Consider the following 23,097-nt stretch of genomic DNA (forward strand, 5'->3'; position numbering starts at 1 on the left):
GAACCAATTCTAAACGCACGGATATCACAGCAGCCGAACACCCCCCCCTCACCAGCAGCACCCCCCGAACCGGTTCGGATCATCACTTACCTGCACAAACACCCTCCTCGCCCCGGGCCGCTCCTCTCCTCCCACACCGACCTTCTCCTGCCGCTCTCCCCTCCCCACCCGCTCCTCCCCCTTTTATCATCTCCCTCATTACCTCCCAATTGATCCCACCTGTGTCCCCGATCCTGAATCCCGAATCCCGCTCCCTTCCCCGCCTCCCACCCCCGCTCCCTCCTTGCACACGCTGGATTGCTGCCCTGGGCACGACTTTTTCCCTTCATTCCTTTTTTTCCCCCCTTCCTTTCTTTTTTCCCCTTCCTCCCTTGTCTTTTCTGAAGGGAACCTCCATTAAATTCCCCCTCCATATCGATATTTTGCTTTCCGTTTCAAGCCCAGCTTTCTCAGTAAACAGCACCAGGTGCTTCAGGGCTCCTTCAATTGTTCTCACCTGGTCCCGTGTCAGCGCCTGGCACCAGGAATCTCGGCGCGCTGGGGAAACAAACCGCGCTTGTCACATCCCACTATTCCTCCAAAGGGAAAACTTATGCTCTAAAGATGTTGGGAAGGTGCCAAGGAAAGCAGGCCACGAATATCCAGCCCTGGCAACGAGGAAGAAGGAAAAGAAACTGTCCCGGCGGCGAAGATGGGGCTGGGGAAGGATAAGGATGTTCTGGGGCTCTCCCAGGGACTCCCACCCTGGAAGTTCACAGATTGTCTGCGGCAATTCCCTTCATCTGTTCTGCCTCTCGCTTTTCCATCTGCAAGAGGGAGATAACACATCTCGCCTCCAATCCCTTTGTTTTCTGCTGCTTAGACCGTAAATTCTTTAGAGCAGGGACCGGCCCATTGTGTCCTCAAACAAAGCCACGAAGAATGGCTTTGGGTTGGGTCCTTAAATCGGTGTTAAACCCCCCAAACCACCTGGCACCGACCCAGAACTCTGCCTATTCTCCTCCAGAACAAACAGCCCTCAGATGCTTCTGTTCACCTTCCCCGTGGTCTTAGAAATTGCCTGAAGAATTATCTTTGTGCTTTCTTATGACTTTAACTTTAAAAAAAAAAAAAGGATAGTTGAAATCATATATAATAATTCCCATGTATATTTATTTGTTATTAAATATATTTTGCTTGTTCCCTGAATTTAATTTTGCCCCAAGATGCTCTTAGGGGATTCACACAGTTATTTTAATAGTCCTAATTTTCAATCCATTTAAATGCATTTATGCACCTTTAGACCGAGCTCATTCAGACATTTACACCACAGTAATGAATTGTAGGACAGCAACATAGACACAGAAATTCTTTCCTTCTGTAGAGCTGATATTTCTAAACTCAACCCTTGGGTTGCTTGGCTTGTGGAGAGTCCAGGGACCTTTGTTAAACTACAACATCTGACAATCGCTGTTGGAGAAGATGCACGTTGAGAAAGTCTTTCCTATTTGAATGTCAGGAAATTAGAAATATTCTAATGAATTCCATTTTTTCACATCTTCCATCAAAGGCTTTGTTAAAAGGTCAAGATCTGCACTTGTTATTTTAAAATGCCTCCTGCAATTTCCCTTCCTGTGGTAATTCCAAGGAAAGTTCCCACAGCATCACATCAAAACAATTCGGGGGACTCTTCTTCCTCTGATTGTCAACAAATTTCAGCATCCATGGGCAAAACTGATGAATTTCATAGGCATAATGAGGCTGATGGTCACAGCCAACATTAGATAAAGTATTTACATTTCATGCTTTCTCTGAACTGGGAGCTCCCTGAAGTCTGGCAGCCTGAATATGCTGAGATGAATTATTATTTTATTGACATTTCCAAGTTACTCCTCTACTTTTTTTTTTTTTCCCCTTCAGACAAAACTATTTCAAAACCATTTGCTGAAGCTGACCCACATTTCAAAGAGGTTCCACTCTGCTGCCTCTGCTCCTCTGGCCGCCGTGACTCCAGGAGCCCACTCACATCCCAGCCTTTCATCTCCTCATTGTTTATTCACACTCCATCCAGCCCCAAGAATTTGGGAGCTGCTGCCATCCCAGGGATCTTTGATGGCTATGAATAACCCTGGGTTAATGCAGAATAACAATCACAAACCCTTGGTTAATGCAGAATAACAATCACACCCTGGCTCTGGGAGAGGGATTTCTCCAGCTGAGCTCTGGGGCAGAGCACATGTCCATGGAGGGGATGCTGCTGCAAACACAGCAGGGAGGTGCAGGTGAGGATGCTCTGACCACGCTGCCTGTGCCAACCAGGTGATGCCAGAGGAAGGGAATCCACAGTTATTTGTGTCAAACTACCGAGTTCAGGAGGATGAGCAGTGCCAGTGCCACCTGCTCAGCCTGTCCCTGCTAAGGACGATGGATGTGGGACATGTCTGACTTGCTTATCCTGGGCAGCATCTCAGACCCATCCAAATGGGAGCATTTGGTGCTTACCACAAAGAAAATCCACCCTCAGGTCTGTCTGAAACATCTCAGAGGAGCTGTGGCTGCCCCACCCCTGGAAGTGTCCAAGGCCAGGTTGGACGGGGCTTGGAGCAACCTGGGCTGGTGGAAGGTGTCTCTGCCCATGGCAGGGGGTGGGATGAGATGATCTTTAAGGTCCCTTCCAACCCAAACCACTCCATGGTTCCAGGATCTCTTTCCATGTCAGTGCCAAAGGCTCCATCCCTGCTGGGCTCCTGGAGCAGCCCTGGGAGGCTGAGGGAGGGTTTCCTCTGATTACCAAGAAAACAGTCCCTGAAAAACAGCTCCCAGATATTCAATCTGCCTTTGAAATTTGGTTCTACTTTCCCTTATTACAGCTGCAAAACCCCTGCTTTCTAATTCAGATAAAGTAACAAAGCTGCACTTCCAATGATTGTAACTAAATGCAGTTAACCTTAGAGTCACTTTTACAAACACAGCAGATTTATCTGGATTTAAATTTTACTTCTTGTGCAAAGGCTTAAGAACAAGTTCCTCCCCATTATTCAATTTAACAATAATAATAAAAACCTCCATGACAACTATAACAAAAAGACTCTGATAAAGCCTGAAACCTTTCTGATAATGAAACGTACAATTTCCCTGTTTGAAGCATATTTCCCCCGAGAACATTTTAAAAAAGATATAGAAGAACTGTCATTTCAAACTGTTAATGCAAAGGGCCATGGATGAGAGCAGCACACGTGAAAAAAACCTACTTGGAGAAAAGCTGAAGAAAAAATAGTGGGTGGGAGAGACAACTTAATGCAGTGTCTCATTAGGGCAATTACAGGAGTCAATAAAAATGGGCAAAACTGGAAAGGATTCACTTTTGCAGCTGAGTCCAGTTTGTATTTAATCCTGAGGGACAGGTCAGCTCAGCCAGGGACACCCTGTCTGGTTCCTGGGTGCAGACAATGGGCCAGGCTGGGCACTGCTGTCCTGCTCCTGCCTTTTGTCTGCCCTGACAGCCTCTCACCACCTCAGTGCTCTTCTAAATCAGTCTATAATCACATATCTCTAATGTCTTTTTAACAACATTAATTAAGAGCAGATGAACTGACAGAGAAGGAGCAGCAACAGCATTAATTAAGGTTAGTCCAACCCTCACTCAACTCAAGTCTTAATCTTCCAGGTTTTCTCATCAATACCTTATCATCACAATGCCAGGGAGGAACTAATGCTCTGAGAGGATGTCGACTCTTTGAAGAGGCTCAAGCACTTGGGAAGCCAAAATAACCATTAGAAGTGCTGGATTAATGAACCCAATTGCAGAGAGCTGCAAAGTGCCAAAGCCCCAGTGGGATGAGCTGGGTCTCTGAGGGGTCTCCAACACACAGGAATTTTCCCTTTGGGCTTCACTTCATACACCACTTGTGTATCATTTTTTACCATGTAAGATTTGAGTCAAATTTCATCAGGTTTTTTGTACTAATGAGTATTATTACACTGGAGAGCAGGAGGCTCCTTACTTTTAACACATCTACCAACCCCAAATTGAATAAAAATTTTTAAATGGCCTATAAACATACATTGTTTACAAGTTTAGATTCTTTCCTCAACTGAAGAAAGACCTGAGAAATGTCCTGAGCACTTCAGAGCATATTTACTGCTGTTGCAATTGTATTTGCGTGAATTTCATAAACCCAACCCCTGTAGCCAGGGGTTACTGTGAGAACCTACACTCTCATTGAACTAATTGTTCTCCCTTCCCATGGTTTGGAGTTCTGGGGGTTTGAGGCAGGCTTATGTCTGCAAGGTTTTAAACAAATCTGTCTTTTTAAGTGTTTTTTTCTGACAGGGTAGGGGCTTTTTTCCAAAAAATGCCAAGTCCCAAGAGTGTGATCACATCTTCAGTCGAGCATATGGTCACATCCCTCCCTTTATCCAGACAGGTCTATTTGTGGCTCTTTGCTCCTGTCTCACCAGGACCTCAGAGATGCTGCTGCTCACACACTTCCCAGGCAAGCTGGGATCACTAATCCCCAGAATAATGTTCCTGTCAACGAGGTGTGAATTTAAAACCTCATTTAGAGATACATAATGATAAAGTGCAAAGTGGGGTAAAAAAAAAGAATCAAGTAATTAACCTGAGAAATTCATTTTAACACAAAGGAAAAACAATAACACTGGGATATATTTGTCTCCTTTTAGGATCCACCCCAGCAGTGCCCAAAATCTCAACAGGCTGGATTTTCACTCACCAGTTCAAGCTGAGCTGGGCCTAGCAGAGCTCAGCACAAGCATTTTTGAAGCTGCCAGAGCAAGGCTTTATGGCTGACACTGAGGGATCAGGTTTCTTAGACAGACATTAAAGATATCATTGATTCCCTCTGTACTGCCAAGAACAAGGCACTGATCCTCAGGCAGGTGGGGTTGGGATTCTCACAGCTCCGTGTTCATCCTCAGCCTTCAGTTGTGCCCAAGGCCAGTTCCAGCACAAATTTTTTGTTCTGCCAAAGCCCAAAGCAGATTTTACCACAAATCTTCCCATGTCCCATCCCATTGCTGCCATTGACAAAACCAGCACATCCACCTGACTAAAACCAGCAACACTTAATTAATTGCCAAACTAACGTGCACGTTCTCCCCATCAACTGGGATCCTCCAGCCAGGAGATGGTTGTTGAAAACTCAGCAATCCTGGCAGCCAGAGATCAATCCCTGTTAGGAGTGGACAGGACACTCTTCTGCATGAAAAGACACTTTATTAGCCTGTTACACTACTGGCAGGGGTTTCTCTTCCCAAAGCTCTGGAAGAAAAAGTGGGGTTGGTGATTTCTGGGTAGATTTTGTCTTTGTCTCTCAAAGAGCACGAGCCAAACCCTGAGGTCAGGGCAACCTCAGTCATTCTGCTGGCAAATTCCCTCCAGCCAAACCCCAGCTCTTTACACACTGTCACTACAACAATTTGTATATTCTTAGTACCACAGTGGCACTTACAAGTCCTACCTGAAGCTAAACCCATGGTTTTGCAGTTGGTTCCTCCCCACCCCCAGGAGAAGCAGCCCCAGCCTGGTGCCAGCAGCCCCTCACTGCACCAAACAAGCAGAAGATCAAGTCTGAGGCAGTTCTCTGTTGAAATTAGGAGCAAAAATAAATCTGCTAAGGGGAGACAGCTGAGAGCAGCCCCTGTGCTCCCCCCTGCAGCTCAGTGCCCTGGCTGAGCTCCCAGCCCTCCATCCCCAGCACAGCTCGAGCCCATTAGGACCAATTCCCATCTCTCTCAGTGCTCTCACCTGCAAGGCCATTTGCTCCCTGGCTTCTATTTTAAAATTGCTGCAGCTTATCAGGGTATTTTGCCCTGCAGTGACAGACTGTCACTCACTGAACATGCCCCTTCCCTGGGATGAGTGTCCCAGGTAATTCCCAAAGCACAGACACATCCCTTCCAGGCTCTGCAGGGCAGGAGGGGGGTTTGCAGTGCAGTCATGGGTCCTGTATCACAGAATCATGGAAGGAGTTGAAAAGGACCTTAAAGCCCATCCAGTTCCACCCCTGCCATGGGCAGGGACACCTTCCACCAGCCCAGGTTGCTCCAAGCCCCGTCCAACCTGGCCTTGGACACTCCCAGGGATGGGGTAGCCTGTGCCAGGGCCTCCCCACCCTCCCAGGGAAGAATTCCTTCCCAATATCTCATCTATCCCTGCCCTCTGGCAGTTTGAAGCCATTCCCATGGGTAACACCACACAGACCAGTGCTCCAGCCCAGGTTCCATCTCACCTCTCAGCAACCCACAGCCCCACCCAGGAACTTTCAGAACACCAGGAATAATGGAAAGCACAAATCTGAGAGGCAGAGCTGCACAAACCTCAGTGCAATTTTATTTCATTAAATAACTGGCATTTTTTCATTTGTCTTCATGGAGCACATTAAAACCCAAAAAATCTCAGTCAACAAATATGACAAGAAGATTCATGAGCAGTACAAACAGTTCAATTGAGAAGGATCATGTTTTCCCCCAGCTGTGTTTAAACTCCACCTCGTTATTGTTGTTATTTTTGTGCTGTATTTATTATAATTTGAGTCAAAAGGTTTAACATGATCTACAGGAACAGTGGGGGAGACAAACAGAACAGTTTGTTTGCTCTGCTACCTCAATGACACCTTTACAATGGCACAAGAACAAGTCTTCAGTTCATGAACCCAACAGCATCTTCTCTAAATTCACCTGGGTCATTAAGGTCAACTTTCAGACCAATTTTCCAAACTGCTCAGGAGGGGAGTGAGGAACAGCAGAGGGGGAGAATCAGGGAATCATAGAAAGGGTTGGGTTGGAAGAGACCTTAAAGCCCATCCAGTGCCACCCCCTGCCATGGGCAGGGACACCTCCCACTAGCCCAAGTTGCTCCAAGCCCCGTCCAGCCTGGCCTTGGACACTTCCAGGGGTGGGGCAGCCACAGCTTCTCTGGGAAGAGGGAAAAACCCACACATTCAGTTCTTAAAAATTCAATGTGAAAAAGTAGCAAAAAAAGCAAACCAAAGCAATAAGTATCAATAAACCACTGCCTAAAAATCCATACAATAATTTGCTGCAGAGGTGCCACAAATCAGCGGGTTTGCCCCGAGGAACAGTTGATATTTTCAATAAACTGCCACAACTTTTTCCCTGGTTCAGAGCAGGGATGTGACCGCTCAGCTCCTCCTGCAGCGTGTCCTTGCTGACACACAGCCTGCCCTGCCTGGGCTCAGAGGAGCCCCAGACCCACCCCAAAGGTTGGACTTGACCCTGGAGGACTTTCCCAACCTGAATAATTCCATGATGCAGTGTTCCAAGGCAGGCTGCAGTGCAGGTCCCACTCCAGCTCTGCACAGGGTGTTTTCCCTGGGGCTGAGCCGGGTTTGGAGCTGGGACCAATTCCTGGTCCTGATCCTCAGGAAAAGGTCGTGGTGTCACAGGGGAACACCCAGAAACAACCAGGGCTGTGTGTCCACACCCTCACTGACCACGAGCACAGCCCCTGGTGCACAGCTCAGGGGCAGTTATTGCTCCACAGGCAGAGGGATTCTCAGAGCACCACCAGCCTGGCTGGTCTCAGGCAGGACATTTTATAGATGAGTTATCAGCCTCATTCCTCAGTGCCTTTGTGCTCAGAGTTAGTTCATTCTCTTCTGAAATGTAAGGAGATTCTTCCTGAGAAAATAAGCACAGGATTGGGAGGCTTTTTTTAATAACAATTTGATTTTCTAGCAAAATACATTTTTCACAGGTGGGAAAAAAATGTATTTGTGATTTCTTTCATTTCTTCACGGATTTAATGCTCTTCACAGTTTACCATGTCACCAAAACATTCCTGCAGAAGGAAAGCTGCTTTTCCATGGACTCCAGCAGCTCTGCTCTGCAGCTCTGTCTCACATGGAGAGGTGTTGGAATCTCCAGGAGTTACAGATGGACTCCTGCAGCTGCCCTGGGCATCCTCCCCAGAGCCGGAATGTCACTGCTCCACTGCCACAGAGCAAATCATCTCTCCATTTCCACACTCCCATTAGCTAAACAAGTGCAAACAAGCTGTCACTCCCTCAGGGCTGGTGCCACCATGGTCACTGCAGGCAGATGGAAAATTAAGATTTTTGTGTCAACTTCCAGGATCCTGAAAAGTACAAAATCACTTCACCCAGGAACCAACATTCTGCTAGAGGAGATGTTCTCAAGCACTGGAACATCAGACTCCCAGTTCACAGTGTCCCAGGATCCCTGAGGTTGGAAAAGCCCTCCCAGCCCATGGATCCCCCCTGTGCCCCATCCCCACCTTGTCCCCAGCCCAGAGCACTGAGTGCCATGGCCAGGCCTTCCTGGGACACCTCCAGGGCTGGGCACTCCAAACCTCCCTGGGCAGCCCCTGCCAATTGTCCATTCCAGTTGTCCCAGACTTGCTGGAAAATCAGAGCATCAAATCAGCTTTTCCTAATCTGGGAAATCCTTCACTGTAGCTGTGGTAGACACACCTTGAGAAGGTAATTTCCTTTTTATATTGCCAATCATAGAATGGTTTGGGTCGGAAGGGACCTTAAAGATCATCTGGATACTCTGAGATTTTCTGTCCTGCTGTCAGATAGAAAAACCACAAACCCACAAAAAGTCATTTAATTAATTTCTATTGTCAATATAGTTTCTGTGCATTCAAGTCCTACCACAAAATTACCTGCTTTCAAAATCACTAAACCATCTCTCTTAGTGCTGGATTTTATTTCTATAAAAATAACAACTTCCAGCCAAATTTGAGTTGACAGTTCGCCTTTAACTTTTTATTTATTCCTGCCATTTTTTTATTAGATTGGATTTGGCCTCGATCCTGCCCATTAGGAGTCTGTCTTGATGGGATCAACATGGGAAACAACTCTGGGCACCAAGTCTTGTCTCTGCTGGTGGTGCTGCTGTCTGGGCTCTTGTGAGCCAGTCATTAAATCCCAGTATTACATTTCAGCAGCCATCAGATTAACCTGCACCTTGCAATTCCACAGCCAAGCTGTGCACAGCAAGCAGAGGTGCTTATAAACCAGGGAATGCATGGCTGTCCCAGGACAACAGGCCACATCCCTGGGGAAAAGGGACTCTGCTATGAGACCTGCAGTTGGTCTGGTGAAGCTTCCTTTGGCAATGAACTTCCAACACTGGCTCAGCTGGGTTTCTCTCAAGGCAGCTAAAAACAAATTTGCATGTCAAAAGTTCAGGCTGATGACAAAAATGATTTGTAAATTCATTTTAAAAGTCAGTTGGTGCCATTTTGATGCCAAGCCACAAGCATGGGGTGCCCAGAGGGCTCCCAGTGCCCCCCAACACTCACACCCACCGTGGCACACCCGGCCCCTCTGCACCTCCCCGGGGCATCTCAGCTGAGACCTCACTCCAAGGAGCTCGTGGGTTGTTGTTGATGGAAAGAGAAGTTCCTGCCCTTCCTAAGGTTCAAATCCTCCACTCTCAGAGAGGAAAAACTCCCTCTGTCCTGCTCTCCCTGGCACGTGGAACACGCTGAACCTCCTGGCCACAATCCTGCAGGGTACAGGTCCCTCCTGCGTCCCCAGGTCTGCACAGAGCAACTGCACCCAGCTTGTTCTGTGTGCAAAAATACCCTGCAGGGAATTATGGGGCTGAATTTAATGACATTGAAACAAACCTCCGTTCTGATGAGTGCATAATTACTGTTATTAAAATATTTATGGAATGAGAAATGTATTAGGAAAGCTTTGGTGTGTGAGCCTGCAGGATGCTTTGCTCTACACAAACCCTGAAATGGCTGGAGAGAAACCAAACTTGCAAGGCCCCAAACCTGGGCACTTCCACCTGAGACAACATAGGGACACAGGTCCCTCAGGATCCTGAACTCTCTGTCCTTGTCATCAAAGACAGTGAATAGAGACAATCAAGATTATATTATTTCTAAATTTGGACAAATTTTGGTTCTTTCAACAAGGGCTGTCGTGGAACCAAAATCTTCTGGGGGTTTTATTGGGTTAGTTTTGCACACAGGTAGTCCAGGCTGGAAATGTATCACTGGGATAAACAGAATTTAAAATAAACACTGGTACCAGCCCAGAGCACTGGAAATGTGGGCTGACAGCTCGAGCATGACTCAGGCAGAGCTGGAGTCCCACAGGTCCCACTTCAATGCATGTTCACCTTGGGAATAAATCTCTCCCACTAAAGTGTTCAAAACCTCTACTTTTTGGGTCTATCTTCCAGTATCAAAGAGAGAGCAAAAGCCTTGTTTTAGTTCATCCCTACTGCATCTTGTGTTGCACTCAAGCCTCAAAACCTGCTGTGAAAATACAGCCAAAACAAAGCAGGAACATTTCCAGCAAAGAGGATAAAAGCTGAGTATTAAGAGGGGAAAAAATAGTCTTTCTTGAAGGCTGTGGAATATTCCTCAGAAAAGTTTATAAAAGAACTGAGGCACCTGCTGGGACCAGCCTGGTTGCACAGATCCCATTTATTGGGAAGAAATCCTTCCCTGGGAGGGTGGGGAGGCCCTGGCACAGGTTTCCCAGAGAAGCTGTGGCTGCCCCTGGATCCCTGGAAGTGTCCAAGGTCAGGTTGGACAGGGCTTGGAGCAACCTGGGCTAGTGGAAGGTGTCCCTGCCCATGGCAGGGTTGGCACTGGATGGGCTTTAAGGTCCCTTCCTACCCAAACGATCCTGTGATTCCATGGAAGGAGTTGGCACAGGAGCTGCATCGACCACCCCTGACCCCACAGATGGGAGGGGAGCAGCTGAGGGGGCCAGGGGGAGATTGAGGGGATGGTACCAGGACAAAAGATGCCTGAAACTGTCCAAGGGCATCAGCCAGATCCCTGTCCAGCTTCTGCCTCCCCATCAACCTCAGCCACTGCTGCACCACCCAAAGAAAATGCTGGAAAACTGTGCTAAGTCAAGTGAGTGTTTCCATCCCCTCTTATCTTTACGTTCACAGTCCTGTTTGTGTATGGACACTCTTCCAGGGAAAGTTGGGATTAGGGCCTTTGTGAGGATAGGAATAAATGGCTGCTACAAAAGCACATGCAGGAATAAATATTCATTCTCACACTGCATTCCTGTCACCGAAATTCGGGTTATGGACAATAAGGATGGTTTGTCCAGCTCACCCTGGAGAGCCCCTAGAACCATGTTATAATCAATATTCCCAGAGACAAGGGGTGTTAAAGCCTCCCTGGAGGCTGCAGCACAGCCAGTGGCACTGCTTGCCCATCCTGGGGGTTTGTGTGGCCCCATGGCACTGGCTGTGGTCCCTGGGGCAGTGCTGGGCTGTTTGTCACCTCCTGCTGCAACCACAGCAAAGTGACATCCCCAACGGAGGGAGAGAGCTGGGATTGTCCCAACCCACCTGAGGAGAACCTGGACCTGAGTCCTTTCTCAAGACAGCTCCAGCTGAGGGGTCTGGCTGTGTCAGCAGTTGTTTTACCCACGAGTGCAAAGCCCAAAGAGCTGTAAAACCATGAGACAAGGTCTGAGGGAGATCAGCCCTGGCAGGGAGTGCTGGGATCACACCAAGCCAGACCCAGATTAGCCAGCTTTTGAACTGGAAGCAGCAAAGCAGTTCCAGCAAGGATTGCCCTCGGGCTGCAGCAAGGGCCCCGTGCCAGTTCCCGGGCTGTCCCCTCCCTGGGACTCCATGTCCCTGCCTGGCACGGCCCTGGGCTGTGCTCACACCACTCCACAGGCTGCAGTGACCTCCTCACCCTGACCTCTGCTCTCCCTCTGGTCCCTGAGCACCTCCAGGCACAGACCAAGGTGACAGGCACAGCCCTGCTGTCCACCCCCTGTGCCCATGCCAGGGTCCAGAGCTCCTGTTGGGGGGTTACCTGAGGCTCCGCTGGTGTGAGCAGAGGGAGAGCTGTTCCCACAGAACATCCTCCTGCCAGCACCTCCCCCTGCACCAGCCACACACCAACCTCTCCACACTCTTCCCCTGCTCTCCATCACAGTTCCTCCCTGTCCACCCTTCACTCATCCCCATACAGGAGCAGCCAAGCCCAGACACAACCCATTGCTGGTGTGCTGAAGACCTTTGAGGTGGCTCAGTGTTCCTCAACCACAGCTTTTCTCTGTTAATCACATCATTGATCCTGATAGTGCCAGACAGACAGGATGGAAAAGCCAAAGCAGCAGGTGCCAGGGCTGTGGGCAGTGACAGCAGTGGCAGTCCATGGACACAGGGCTGGGCTCCATCCTCTCCTCACCCACCACAGCCCAGCTCCAGTTCCTGCACTCCCCTTCCAGCCCCATCCCTGGGCAAGAACTTAAAAACCAGGTCATATTTACAGCATGAATATCTATCAAAAATAATATTTCTGTATATCTGTATTTATATAGATATCAGAAAACATCCACACAAACAACCATGGTCACAGACATTAAGCAGACCCATCATGAGGATGAAATTTTGAGACCTACGAGTGCTTGAACTGTCCCCTCCTCCCCCAGAGCTCAGGACACGCTTTCCACAAAAAAACAGAGCCCTGAATGTGCCCTGAACATGAGAAGATTGTCCCTGCCCCACAGCAGGCAGCACATGGCACTGGGAAGGAGAGGTCTCCAGGCTTCCTCCTCACCCTGTGCCAATCAGAGGCCGGGCAGTCCAGGTGTTCAAACGATGCCAATGCACAGAGAAAGGCCATTTACAACCAGGAGCACGTCCCAGGGCTTTGGGACCGTGTGTCAAGTTCATTTCAAAGGGCTGGGAAGGGAGGCACTGGCCAGCACCACCCCTGAGCCGAGGCAGAGGAGCAGATCCAGCAGCCCACTCTGCTCACACTGCATGTTAATGGCTCTCAGCATCCCAAATGACACAGCAAAACGTCCCTCACCACACACAGCCTGAGTGCCAGGGCCCTGGGGCAGCACTGCTGGAGCCCCTCTGCCAGACAGAGGCACCTTCCCCAGGAGAAGGAGTGAGACCCCTGGGAAGGTCTCTGTGGTCACCCCACACACCACAGACGTGCCCAGGGTGCTCTGTCCTGTCCCTGACCCCGGGGCTGCATGGGCACAGTGCTGGCACAGGGCTCTGCTACCAAACCCAGCCCCCAAGGGCTGGACACCCCCCTCAGCACGGGCTCCATCCCACCCAGCACCCCTGAGCTGTGAAGAATGCAGGTCACAGCAGCCTCTGCAGTGCCACTGCACAGAGGTGGCACCACAACCCTGTGCTCTGGGGACACAGGGACAATAAAGAGCTTCCAGACCACCCCAACACACTCATCACTGCCACTGGAGTCTCTCCTCGTGCTGGAGCAGCCGTGGCAGAGCTGGGCAAGCCCTGCAGGGCTGAGCTCACTCCAGTGACCCTGCAGAGGGACCCGTGCCCTGGGCTGGGCAGGGCACCCCCTTTTAGGCCCGGGTTTGTCCCCAGCTGCCCTGGTGGTGGCTCAGAACAGCTCCACTGCCTTCAGCACAGGGGCTCTGCAGGGCCTCGTAAATCATCAGTAACGAGGAGAGCTTGAGGAATCCTTGTTTTCCCTGAGATTTCTCTCTGCCTGGGTACCCACCCCAGCACTCTAATGACCTGACTATATTGGATTCCATGCTCTCCAAACAGCCTTAATTACATGCTTCGTATCTCCCAATATTATGATAAAATTCATCATAGTCCAACGTCTGGGACAGTCAGCATTGTCACTCATTGAGATTAATTTGAATATCACTATAAATAGAAATAACAACATCTGATATTATGAAACAGAGTATTGTGTTGGATGGTTTTAATGCCTCCAAGCGAAACTCATTTAATGGAATAAAATACAGAATATAGCACATGTAGTTTTGCAGTATTAGTGTTATGAGATTCAAAACCAGATCAATATTTCTTTCATAAAAATTAATGCCTTGAAAGGATCCCTCCATTTGTCATTCCAGAGAGGTCACCTTATTTCATTTCAAAGAGTAAATTGGGAATTGCACAAGTGAACTTGCTGGATATCTGCTCTGCCTGTACCAGCTGCCTGTTCCTGCACCCCCTGTTCTGCCCCAGCTCCCAGGGAATCCTCTGCCCATCATCTCTCCCTGTCCCTCTCCATGGATGAACATCCCTCTCCTGGCAGAGCCACTCTCCTTCCAAATGACTCTTTGCAGCCCCTTCTACCTCAAGAGAGACACTCGAAAACAGATTAAGCACCAAGATTATTGCTAATATTGAATTTTGCCTTGTCAAGAAAATGAATTTTACCTCCAAAACACCGTGTTCCAGAGAAATATATTCACAGCACCTCCAACCTCCCATTAGTATCCCCACATGTGAAGCTCTTGAAGGGAGGGCTTTCCTTTCCTTTTGATTTATACAGGGAAAATCAGATTCCACATCCATTCAAAGCAGCCTAATATTTCAGCCACAACACATCAGCACTGGGTGGCTCAGCACGTTGACATGCATTAGGTGCCTCAGTAACAAGGACAAATATGTAGAGGCTGAGGAAATGAAAGTTTGTTGAGGAACACAAAGGCCTTTTTTTTTTTGAGAAGAGACAAAGAATTAAAGTTACTGTTTCCTATTTTCAGCTTTTTGTTCCATTCTCTATACAAGTAATTGAAAAATGTAGACTTCTCCTGAAATGTCTTTTATAAAATGAATCATTACTCCACCTCCCAAAGCCACTATTGTCTTATTTAAAGTTAGGGGAGGAAAATGAGATAATCTGGTAATGAGTTCAAAATAAATTAGCATCTAGAGAAAAATATTGCTGAAGTGTGTTAGTTTTCCTCCCAAACACCAGTGACTGCCCAGGTTTGTTGCAATCAATTAAACTGGCCATTTCCCACCATCTCCTTAGGTGAAGGTCAGCAGGAGGGGCTCAACCCATGCCTTTGGAATGGAAACTCTATCCCCTGGAATGGGCCCATACCCCATATTCCTGTAGGGAACCTAAACTGAGAGGACAGAGGGAGGAACAACCAGTTTGCAAACATTTTTCTGGGAATTGAAGGAGTTTCTAGAACTTGATGAGTTGAGCAACATGAACTTAATGCACAAACAAACACTTCCAAAGGGTGTCCTGCAGCCACGGGATCACAGGTTCTGCCCAGCCCTTCTCACACAGCCCCTGTTCCCTGTGCCTGAGCTGCACTCCCAGCACCAGCAGCTCCAGTGTTTCCATCATTCCCTGGAACCAGCAGCTGAGGAAGAGCTCCATCCCATCCCATCCCATCCCATCCCATCCCATCCCATCCCCACTGAACCACAGCTCAGCCAGGACATCCTCCCTCAGAGAGCCTTGGAAAAGGGTGTGCAATTTCCAAGGGAAGAGCAACATCCAGCTCCGAACTGCATTTCTAAGCTCTATCCCTTTCCAAATAATCCCATTTTTGTGATTACTGTGTCTGGAGCAGAAGGTGGGACTGCAACTGTCATCTCCCTCCTTCAGCAGGAAGGAAAAGCAGCCAACAGCCCCCAGGGAGACCAGGCACGTTCCAATTCACACTCCCAACCTCACTGCACTCCCTTATCCCACTTTTCTAACTAAAAAAATTCCCTGAGTTTTTAAACAGCCCCCTCTGGGCCACAAGAGCCACCCCTGATAAAATCAGAAAGGTATTTAGAGAAGAACAAGCAATTATTGATTGACTCTTTCAAATTACATCCACCAAAGACACAAACCCAAAGCAATAATTTGTTCATTGCTGAAACTTGTCATGAGAAGCCTGGAGTTCTAAGGGAGCCCAAAAATTAGTTTTACAGTGTGGAAAAAAAAAAAGAAATCAGGATGCTGTTATTCCTCATATTGAATAGTTTAACTCTCAGAAAATATGAAACACTTGGCAATGATTTTTTCAGCGCAGTTACTGAATTTTCATAGAGTTCAATTTGTAAGGAAAGCCACGACCCTGCAAAGGAACAGTATTTTTTCCAAAGCAAAACCAGCAGCCTAAAGCCATACAGCCTTGAACTCCCTGATGCGTTTGGAAACAGCTTTCCAAATCGTTTCTGTGTTATTTTTAGGAGAGATATTTAATTTACAATCACCCTGCTATTTATTGGTGTGCTCTAATAGAACTGTGTTTTGAAAAAGTCACTGACATCCTTGAGTGCTGGTGCACAGACATCCCCACGCTCCAGCACACACCAGCTTGTCTCTCGTGGTGCATTAATCCGAGGAGCTGCAGCACAGCCAGGCCTGGGGCTGGGCACACTCCTGGGCTCACAGTCCTGGGGCTGGGCACACTCCTGGGCACACTCCTGGGCACAGCCCTGCTCCCACATTCCTGGCTGAGCAGCCCCTTCCCAGAGGGATGGGGTACGGCCCCCAGGAGAAGGGGGGGATGCTCTCCCAGAGGGCACAGTGTCCCACTGTAACTCCTGTCAGGGCACTGCCACCCTGCTGCTGGAGAGGATGGAGTTCAGTAACAGGGATGGAAAAACAAAGCATCCAACCAGGGGCACCTCCCAGCTCAACCCCTCCCAGGTGGAGCCACAGCCAGGCTGGAGAGAGCTCATCTGCACTGGCTTCCAGAGGGTCAGACACCCAGCCCTGCTCAGCTGAGGGGTCTGACCTGCTCCTGAAGATGTTCTTGGATGTTTTAACTGCAGTAACTCATGGAAGGTCCCACACAGAGTCCTTGGCAATGGCAGATACTGAACCTGGGGGTAAAATCTCCCCCTCTCTCAAAGCCTGGCAGTTCCACCTCTCATCTGTTGTCATTTTGGAAGAGGAATCCTCACACGCATGGCCTTAGGAGGCATCCTGTCCCCACTGGCAATTCCTGTGCCCACCAGCGTGTCCACACCTCCCGTGTGACTCAGTGGGAATGGTGACCACTCCTCCTGCTCCGTGTCCCAGCTTGGCTGCACCAGCACAGACACCTCAGGCAGGAGAGGGGGGGTTACAGCTTCCCTTGGCTCCAGCACCAGCTGGGACTCCCTGCCATCCCCACACTCCAGGAGGAAACCCCCACCACAACTAGTCCAACCATCTTCTCTCCAAGGCACAGTTCAGGGATAAGTGAGGAGAGAGGTGCAGAGATGGGGGGAGGGACTCATCACACAGGAACAAGCCCAGGTCTCGTGGAAGCTTCACATCATCTTTTTTTTTTTTTTTAACCAAAGGAAATCTACAAATTCCAGCAGTAATTACACGGATGAATTCCAGCCAGAGGACCCTGGCAGAGGAACTGCCTTCCCAGGCTGATCCACCTGTTGGCAGCAGCTGAAGATGCTCCCAACCCTCCGTGGTGGTTTGGGAACAGGCAGGGGAGCTGCATGGAGAGATATCAGAACTTCACATGCAGAGAGGAGGATGAACAGCTTGAACCTTCCCCATCCTGAGGAGAAAGAGCCAGAAGCATCAGGAGCTGGCTGAGGAGCCCCTGCTGTGCCCTGTTTGGTTACACACACACATGGATTTGCTCCAGACATTAAGATAGAGCACAGATATTTCTCTTCCAAGATGCTGACAGAGAAATATAAACACAAGTGAGATTTCTTTGCAGGAGCCTCCACAGATGGAAAGAGTTTTTATCTACCAGATGTGAGGGAAAAGCCACTTTGGAAATGAAAATAGGTGTTCAAGAGCCACTCACTCACCCCTCACCCCACTGCCACAGCCAGTAAAATCCATATTGACCCCTGAGAAGCAAACTGGACCCACAGTGACCCCTGAGTGTCACACTGGCTGCAACACTCAAGAATTTCAGAGAGTATTTCAAAGGCTCACAAGATTTGTGTGTTGGCTACTTGGTTTTCTTCCTTCCAGTAGCTTACAGCTTCTCACCCACCACCACACAATGGCATTTAATTGCTTAACAGGTCCAGTTCTCCTCCAAAAATAGTTCTTTTCTATTTCTCTCTGGCTGGAACATGTTCTGAACCGTGTTTTGAAGGAGGAGAGGACAATAGGGGACAGTTTTACTGCATGAAAGATCTGCTTAAAGGCGGCTGAACCAAGCTGTAAAATATATATTCAGTAAAATCTCTCAGTATGGGCCAGTTCCTGCTTTCTGGATGATTTGGTTGAAAAGCAATTTTGAACAGATGCTTCGTCACAATACATTAGAATATTTGGTTGATACAAGTATCTCAGAAATGCAGAAACCGTCTAAATATCTTATTTTCTGCAAACTCCATTACGTAATGAATCACCACGGATTTTGCAGGTATTGTGGCATTATCCCAAAGGCTCCCGGTGCCCAGGATTTCCTTCTGAACTAGATCTCGGAAGGGAGCGCCCAGGATTTGCTCCGGGATGAGACCCGGTGTGGAACAGCTGGGTAATTCCGCCCTCCTGGCCGGTGGGAGCCTCGAGCAGCTCAGCAGCTGCCGAGCCGGTACTTCAGCACAACTTCAGCTCCGCTCATCCCTCCCCGCTCCGCGGCTCCGGCTCACGCAGAACATGAGATCATCGGTTCGCAGCCCGGGAAGGGTGTTTGCGATGCGAGGAGCGTGGAGCGGGAGGCAGCCCGGGGTGGGAGCGGTGCCAGGCTCCCTCACACGCCAGCGGGGCTGCGCCCGCCGAGGCAGCGCCGGGAAGCGGAGACGGGCGCGATGGGGCCGCACGAATTGTCGGGGATTCAGCACAGCGCTGGATCCGCGGCCATACAGCGCGTTTGAACGCGCCCGGAGGGGGAGGCGAGCAGGGAAAAACCAGATCCTCGGTGTTCCTTCAGGGAAACGGGCAGGACCGAGCCCGGCTGGGCAGAGCGAGGGGCAGCGGTGGGAAGGCGCAGCGCTCCGCTCGCCTCGGCTGCAGCGGCCGGAGCTGGCACGGACAGATGGGAATACGGAGGATCGGCGGCTGCTGACAGCACAGAGTGGATTTGCCGTGAAAACCTCACAAGTTTCCAGCTGGGAAAAGCGGGGGATCTCTCCGCCCGCTGCACAAAAATAAAAATAAACCCCACCACCACCTTCCGCATGCGAAGGCGTAGGACAGGGAGCGAGGAACTCCGCTGCTCACGATGCATCTGGTGGCGCTTCTGTCACTGTCACCGCACCCGCGATCGCTGCCGAGGAGCACCCGGGGCTCGCTGAGGGGGCTCGGCGGCTGCACCGGGGCCCCGGGGGGACCCCCCATGCCGGGGGGACACCCCCATCCCTCCGGGGACCGAAGCCCGGCTCAGCCCCGGCCAGATGCCCGCTCCCGGGCTTGGGGTGCCGGAGAAGGGTAGGAGGATGGAGCGGGGGGTGACAAGTCTCCGTGCCCCGACACCCACCGAGGTTCAGCCCCGGGGGCGAGAGGGGCACGATCGCAGCGCGCCCGGGGGGTGAGAGGGAAGACGGGGGAGGGAAAACGGGCAGGCGCTGCAGCGCATCTCCCCCGCACACACTCACACGGTTCTCTAATCCTCCGGCTCTGCTCATCCCTCGGCTCCTCCCGGAGCCGCCGGAGCCTCGGCGGGCGCGGAGCGGCGCTCCCGGGCTGCAGCCGCCCCCAGCCCCGGATCCCTGCCGGGTCCCCGCTCCGTCCAGACGGGGCCGGGGGGCAGCGGGACCCCGACCCGGGAAGGGGCTGCTGCTGGAGCTGCCCCGCACAGCCCTATCTCGGTCAAGAGCCGCCGGGGAAAGCTCCCTCCGACCCCTTCCAAACCTTCCGCGATCGCTGGGCCGTGAGCGGCCGCGGTCCCAGCTCCTGCCCCGCACCGCCGGGGCTTCCACGCGCGGTGTCCCGGCCGTGTCCCGCTGGGATGCCCCGCACCCGCACCCCCGCCGAGCCACGGCTCTCACTAACGCAAACCCAGCGCGACCATCGCCTTTTCCTCTCCTATTTTTTTTCTCCTTTCCCTCAGGGATCGCTTCGTGCAAATGGGGCGATAAATCCAGAAAGCGCCACGCACCGTGGAGAAGGGAGCCGGGGGAGGATGCTGGAACGGGGAGGGCGGCAGGGAGGGAAGGCAGCTGCTCCGGAGGGAGGCGAATGGAGCACCTGGAGAGGCACGAGGGGAGCGGGGAGCGGCGGCAGAGCCCCCCGCCACGGCCCGGGGCTCCGGCACCCGCCCGGCCCGGCGCCGGCAGCCCTACCTGGAAGAGCCGGAGGATGTTGGCCACCATAATGGACACGGAACTTCCCGACGCCCCGATCACTCCAACTACTTTCTCCGGCTTGACGAAGACGGGCGGCTCGCCGTTCGTGCACCTCACGTCGGAGGTGTCCTTCTGGATGAGCGCCTGCACGAAGGTGAGGGACTGCTCCAGCGCGTAGGTGTCCCGGGAGCAGGTGTCCAGGATGCGGGCGCCCAGCGTGACGTTGGGCAGCAGGTCCGGGTCGCTGTTGATCTGGTCCAGCGCGTAGAGCATCGCCTCCAGCCTGTGGATGCCGTTCTCCTTCTTGATGTCCCCGCAGGGCGAGCTGGAGGAGCCCTTGGCGTGCACGGGGAAGAGGCCGCCCAGGGTGATGTCCCCCTCCAGGCGGATGGAGTGGGGCGCGTACATCTCCTGCCCGCGGGCCGCCTCCCCGAGCAGCAGCTCCAGGAGGCAGCAGGGCAGCTCGAGCAGCGCCAGCAGCCGCAGCAGCCGGCCCGGCCCGACCATGGTGATGCCGCCGCCGCCCCCGGCGCTGCCCCGCGCTCCCGAGGGGCCGGGCCGGGCGGGATGGCCGGGGAGGGCTGCGGGGTTCGGCCGCTCCCGCCCGCCCTGCCCGCCGCGCTCCCGGCTCCCGGCGCTGGGCACCGCGACCGCCGCGGCCGCTTTAAAGCGCCGGGGCCGCCCGCCCCCGGCCCGCCCCGCCCGCCGCCGCTGCGCAGCCACCGCAGCACCGCCCCGAGCGGCTGGGAGCGGGCTGGGGTGGGATGGGGTAGGAGAGGGGTGCGATAGGGATGGGATATGGGTGCGATAGTTATGGGATGGGATAAGGGTGGGATAGGGATGGGGATGGGATAGGATGGGGATGCGGATGGGATGGAGCCGGGGATGGGGACGGCTCCAGCCCCTCCGCCCGCCCCGCCGGGGGATGGGTGTTGACAGATGTTGCGCGGGGACCCGCCGGCGCTGGGAAGGGGGACCCGGGGGAACCCCGCTCCCCGCGACCGGAGCCTGGAGCCGGAGCTGGGAGAGGCTCGGGAGAGCCCGTCAAAGGCGCCTCCGTGGGGACACTCGCTCAGCCCCACTGGAGCATCCTCCTCCTCTTCCTCGTTCTCCCGGGTGGGATCGCAGCGCCCCCCGCTCGCGGGGCCCGGGCCCGGCCGGAGAGCAGCGGGGACCGCGCCCGCAGAGCCCCGCAGCCCGCCGGGGTGCTGGAGCAGCCCGCCAGCACAGCGCTGGCTCTCGTTGCCAAAGCAGCAATCTGGGTTCTGACATGGAAACGAGATCCTCCTCCCGCTGAGGTGGGTACCGACGGAGCCCGCGAGGAGGAGGAGGAGTTTGGATGTAACCCCGTTCTCTCAGATCCGAAGCAATGCATCCTTCTGTTTTAAGATCCCCAGACCCATTTTTGTTCTGCACACCCAAATCTGGAAGATGCTGCAACATCCTGGTTTTGTTTCCTTCACCCAAAACTCAAACACCCAAAGAGACAGCACCTGTTGCCATTCTGTGCTGACCAGCAAATCCACCCCCTGTCATATTCCCAGTTCAAGAGTAATGGAGAATACATCTCTCAGATGTTCCCACTAGACCAAGTACGTTTTCTGGAGACAACTTTTAATTCCTCTTTCATAAATACCAGATCATGTGGAGCTGCTGTTCATCACTTGGCCTCTCACACACTCTGGACCAGCAGCACTCCACCTGTTCAACATGCCCAGTCATGGAATGGGTTGGAACCACAGACTGGTTTGGATGGAAGGGACCTTAAATCTCATCCAGTGCCACCCCCTGCCATGGACAGGGACACCTTCCACTGGCCCAGGTTGCTCCAAGCCCCGTCCATCCTGGCCTTGGACACTTCCAGGGATCCAGGGGCAGCCACAGCTTCTCTGGGCAACCTGTGCCAGGGCCTCTCCACCCGCACAGGGAGGAATTCCTTCCCAATATCTCATCTAACCCTGCCCTCTGGCATGGGAAAGCCATTCCTCCTTGTCCTGTCTCTCCATCCCTTGTCCAAAGTCCCTCTCCAGCTCTCCTGGAGCCCCTTTAGACCTGGAAGGGATCGCTGGAAGGGGCTCTCAGGTCTCCCTAGAGCCTTCTCTTCTCCAGGTGAGCACCCCCAGCTCTCCCAGCCTGGCTCCAGAGCAGAGGGGCTCCAACCCTCTGATCATCTTGGTGTCTCCTCTGGATTTGCCCCAGCAGTTCCATGTCCCTCCTGCTGCTGTTCCCAGGGCTGGAGCAGCTCTGCAGGGGGGTCTCACCTGAGGGGCAGAGGGGCAGAATCCCCCTTGCCCTGCTGCCCATGCTGTGGGGTCAGCCCAGGGCACGGGGGTTCTGGGCTCTCAGGGCCCAGGGCCGGGGCACGTTGAGCTTCTCATCAACTCAGCTACTCCTCTGAAGTGTCACTCAGAGACAGCTCCAGTGATTGCTTCATTTCCAACACATTATATTTCAGTGAAGTAGAGTAACACCACTGTTACTGCTGTAACAGTAAAAACCATCAGTAAAAACTGATGGTTTTTATCTGTTTTGGCCCAGACAAATTTTCTCTCCCAACACTGAAGTGCTGCAGCGTGACCAGTCTGGCAGACACAGTGAGTGGCTTTGCTGCCCAGGTCCTGACAGAGAGGGAGCTGGCCAGGGGTTAATGCCACATCTTCCAGTAATTATTAAACCATTTGAACAACTTCAAATCTTTAAATTGTGTCCTTACCATATTTTCCAACTTTTTCTTCTTTCTTTTTTTGTCGGTTCTGTGTCCGCTTGTTTTTGGCAGAAGTTGCCACAAGTAAGGGCTCCAAACTGGTGCTATTCAAATACCACCAGAACCAGAGCAGCCAATGAATGTTCCCTGGTGAAAGGGGATGTTTGGAAGCAGCAGCAGAACTGGACAGATGTGGTGGGTCAGAAGATTTGCAGCAGGGCCAGGATATAACAAGCATAAACGACAATAAAAGCAGCTGGAGTTCTCCACTAGAAATTATAATTTTCAGGCTTGGGACCAAAATTTAGTTTTTCCATGGACTGAAAACATCACAAAAGATTATTTCATTGTAATTTGGGTATCATGATCCAGCTTGTGCCATCACCCAGGCCTCGCTCTCTGCTTCATCCTCCTTCCCTCACACCTTGGTTTACCTAAAGAATCAG

The 23,097-nt window shown here is 51.7% G+C and overlaps 1 protein-coding gene across 7 annotated transcripts in view; it reads right to left on the reverse strand.

Moving 5' to 3' along the window:
* The window catches only part of GRM7 (glutamate metabotropic receptor 7), a 229,867-nt gene extending 209,316 nt beyond the window's left edge, over positions 1 to 20,551 (reverse strand). For 6 of the 7 annotated variants that reach the window (XR_004359143.1, XM_032699467.1, XM_032699472.1 and 3 more), the window contains exon 1: positions 19,945 to 20,551. Coding sequence is in view for 6 of the 7 variants with exons in the window: in XM_032699467.1 (XP_032555358.1) it covers positions 19,945 to 20,454 (510 nt within the window). In the remaining variant the exon portion in view is untranslated. The remainder of the gene's footprint in view (positions 1 to 19,944) is intronic. The other variant, XM_032699470.1, reaches the window with a different exon arrangement.
* Positions 20,552 to 23,097: the final 2,546 nt, after the last annotated feature.

The sequence above is a fragment of the Chiroxiphia lanceolata genome, chromosome 11 (assembly GCF_009829145.1).
Source record: "Chiroxiphia lanceolata isolate bChiLan1 chromosome 11, bChiLan1.pri, whole genome shotgun sequence".
NCBI lineage: Eukaryota > Metazoa > Chordata > Aves > Passeriformes > Pipridae > Chiroxiphia > Chiroxiphia lanceolata.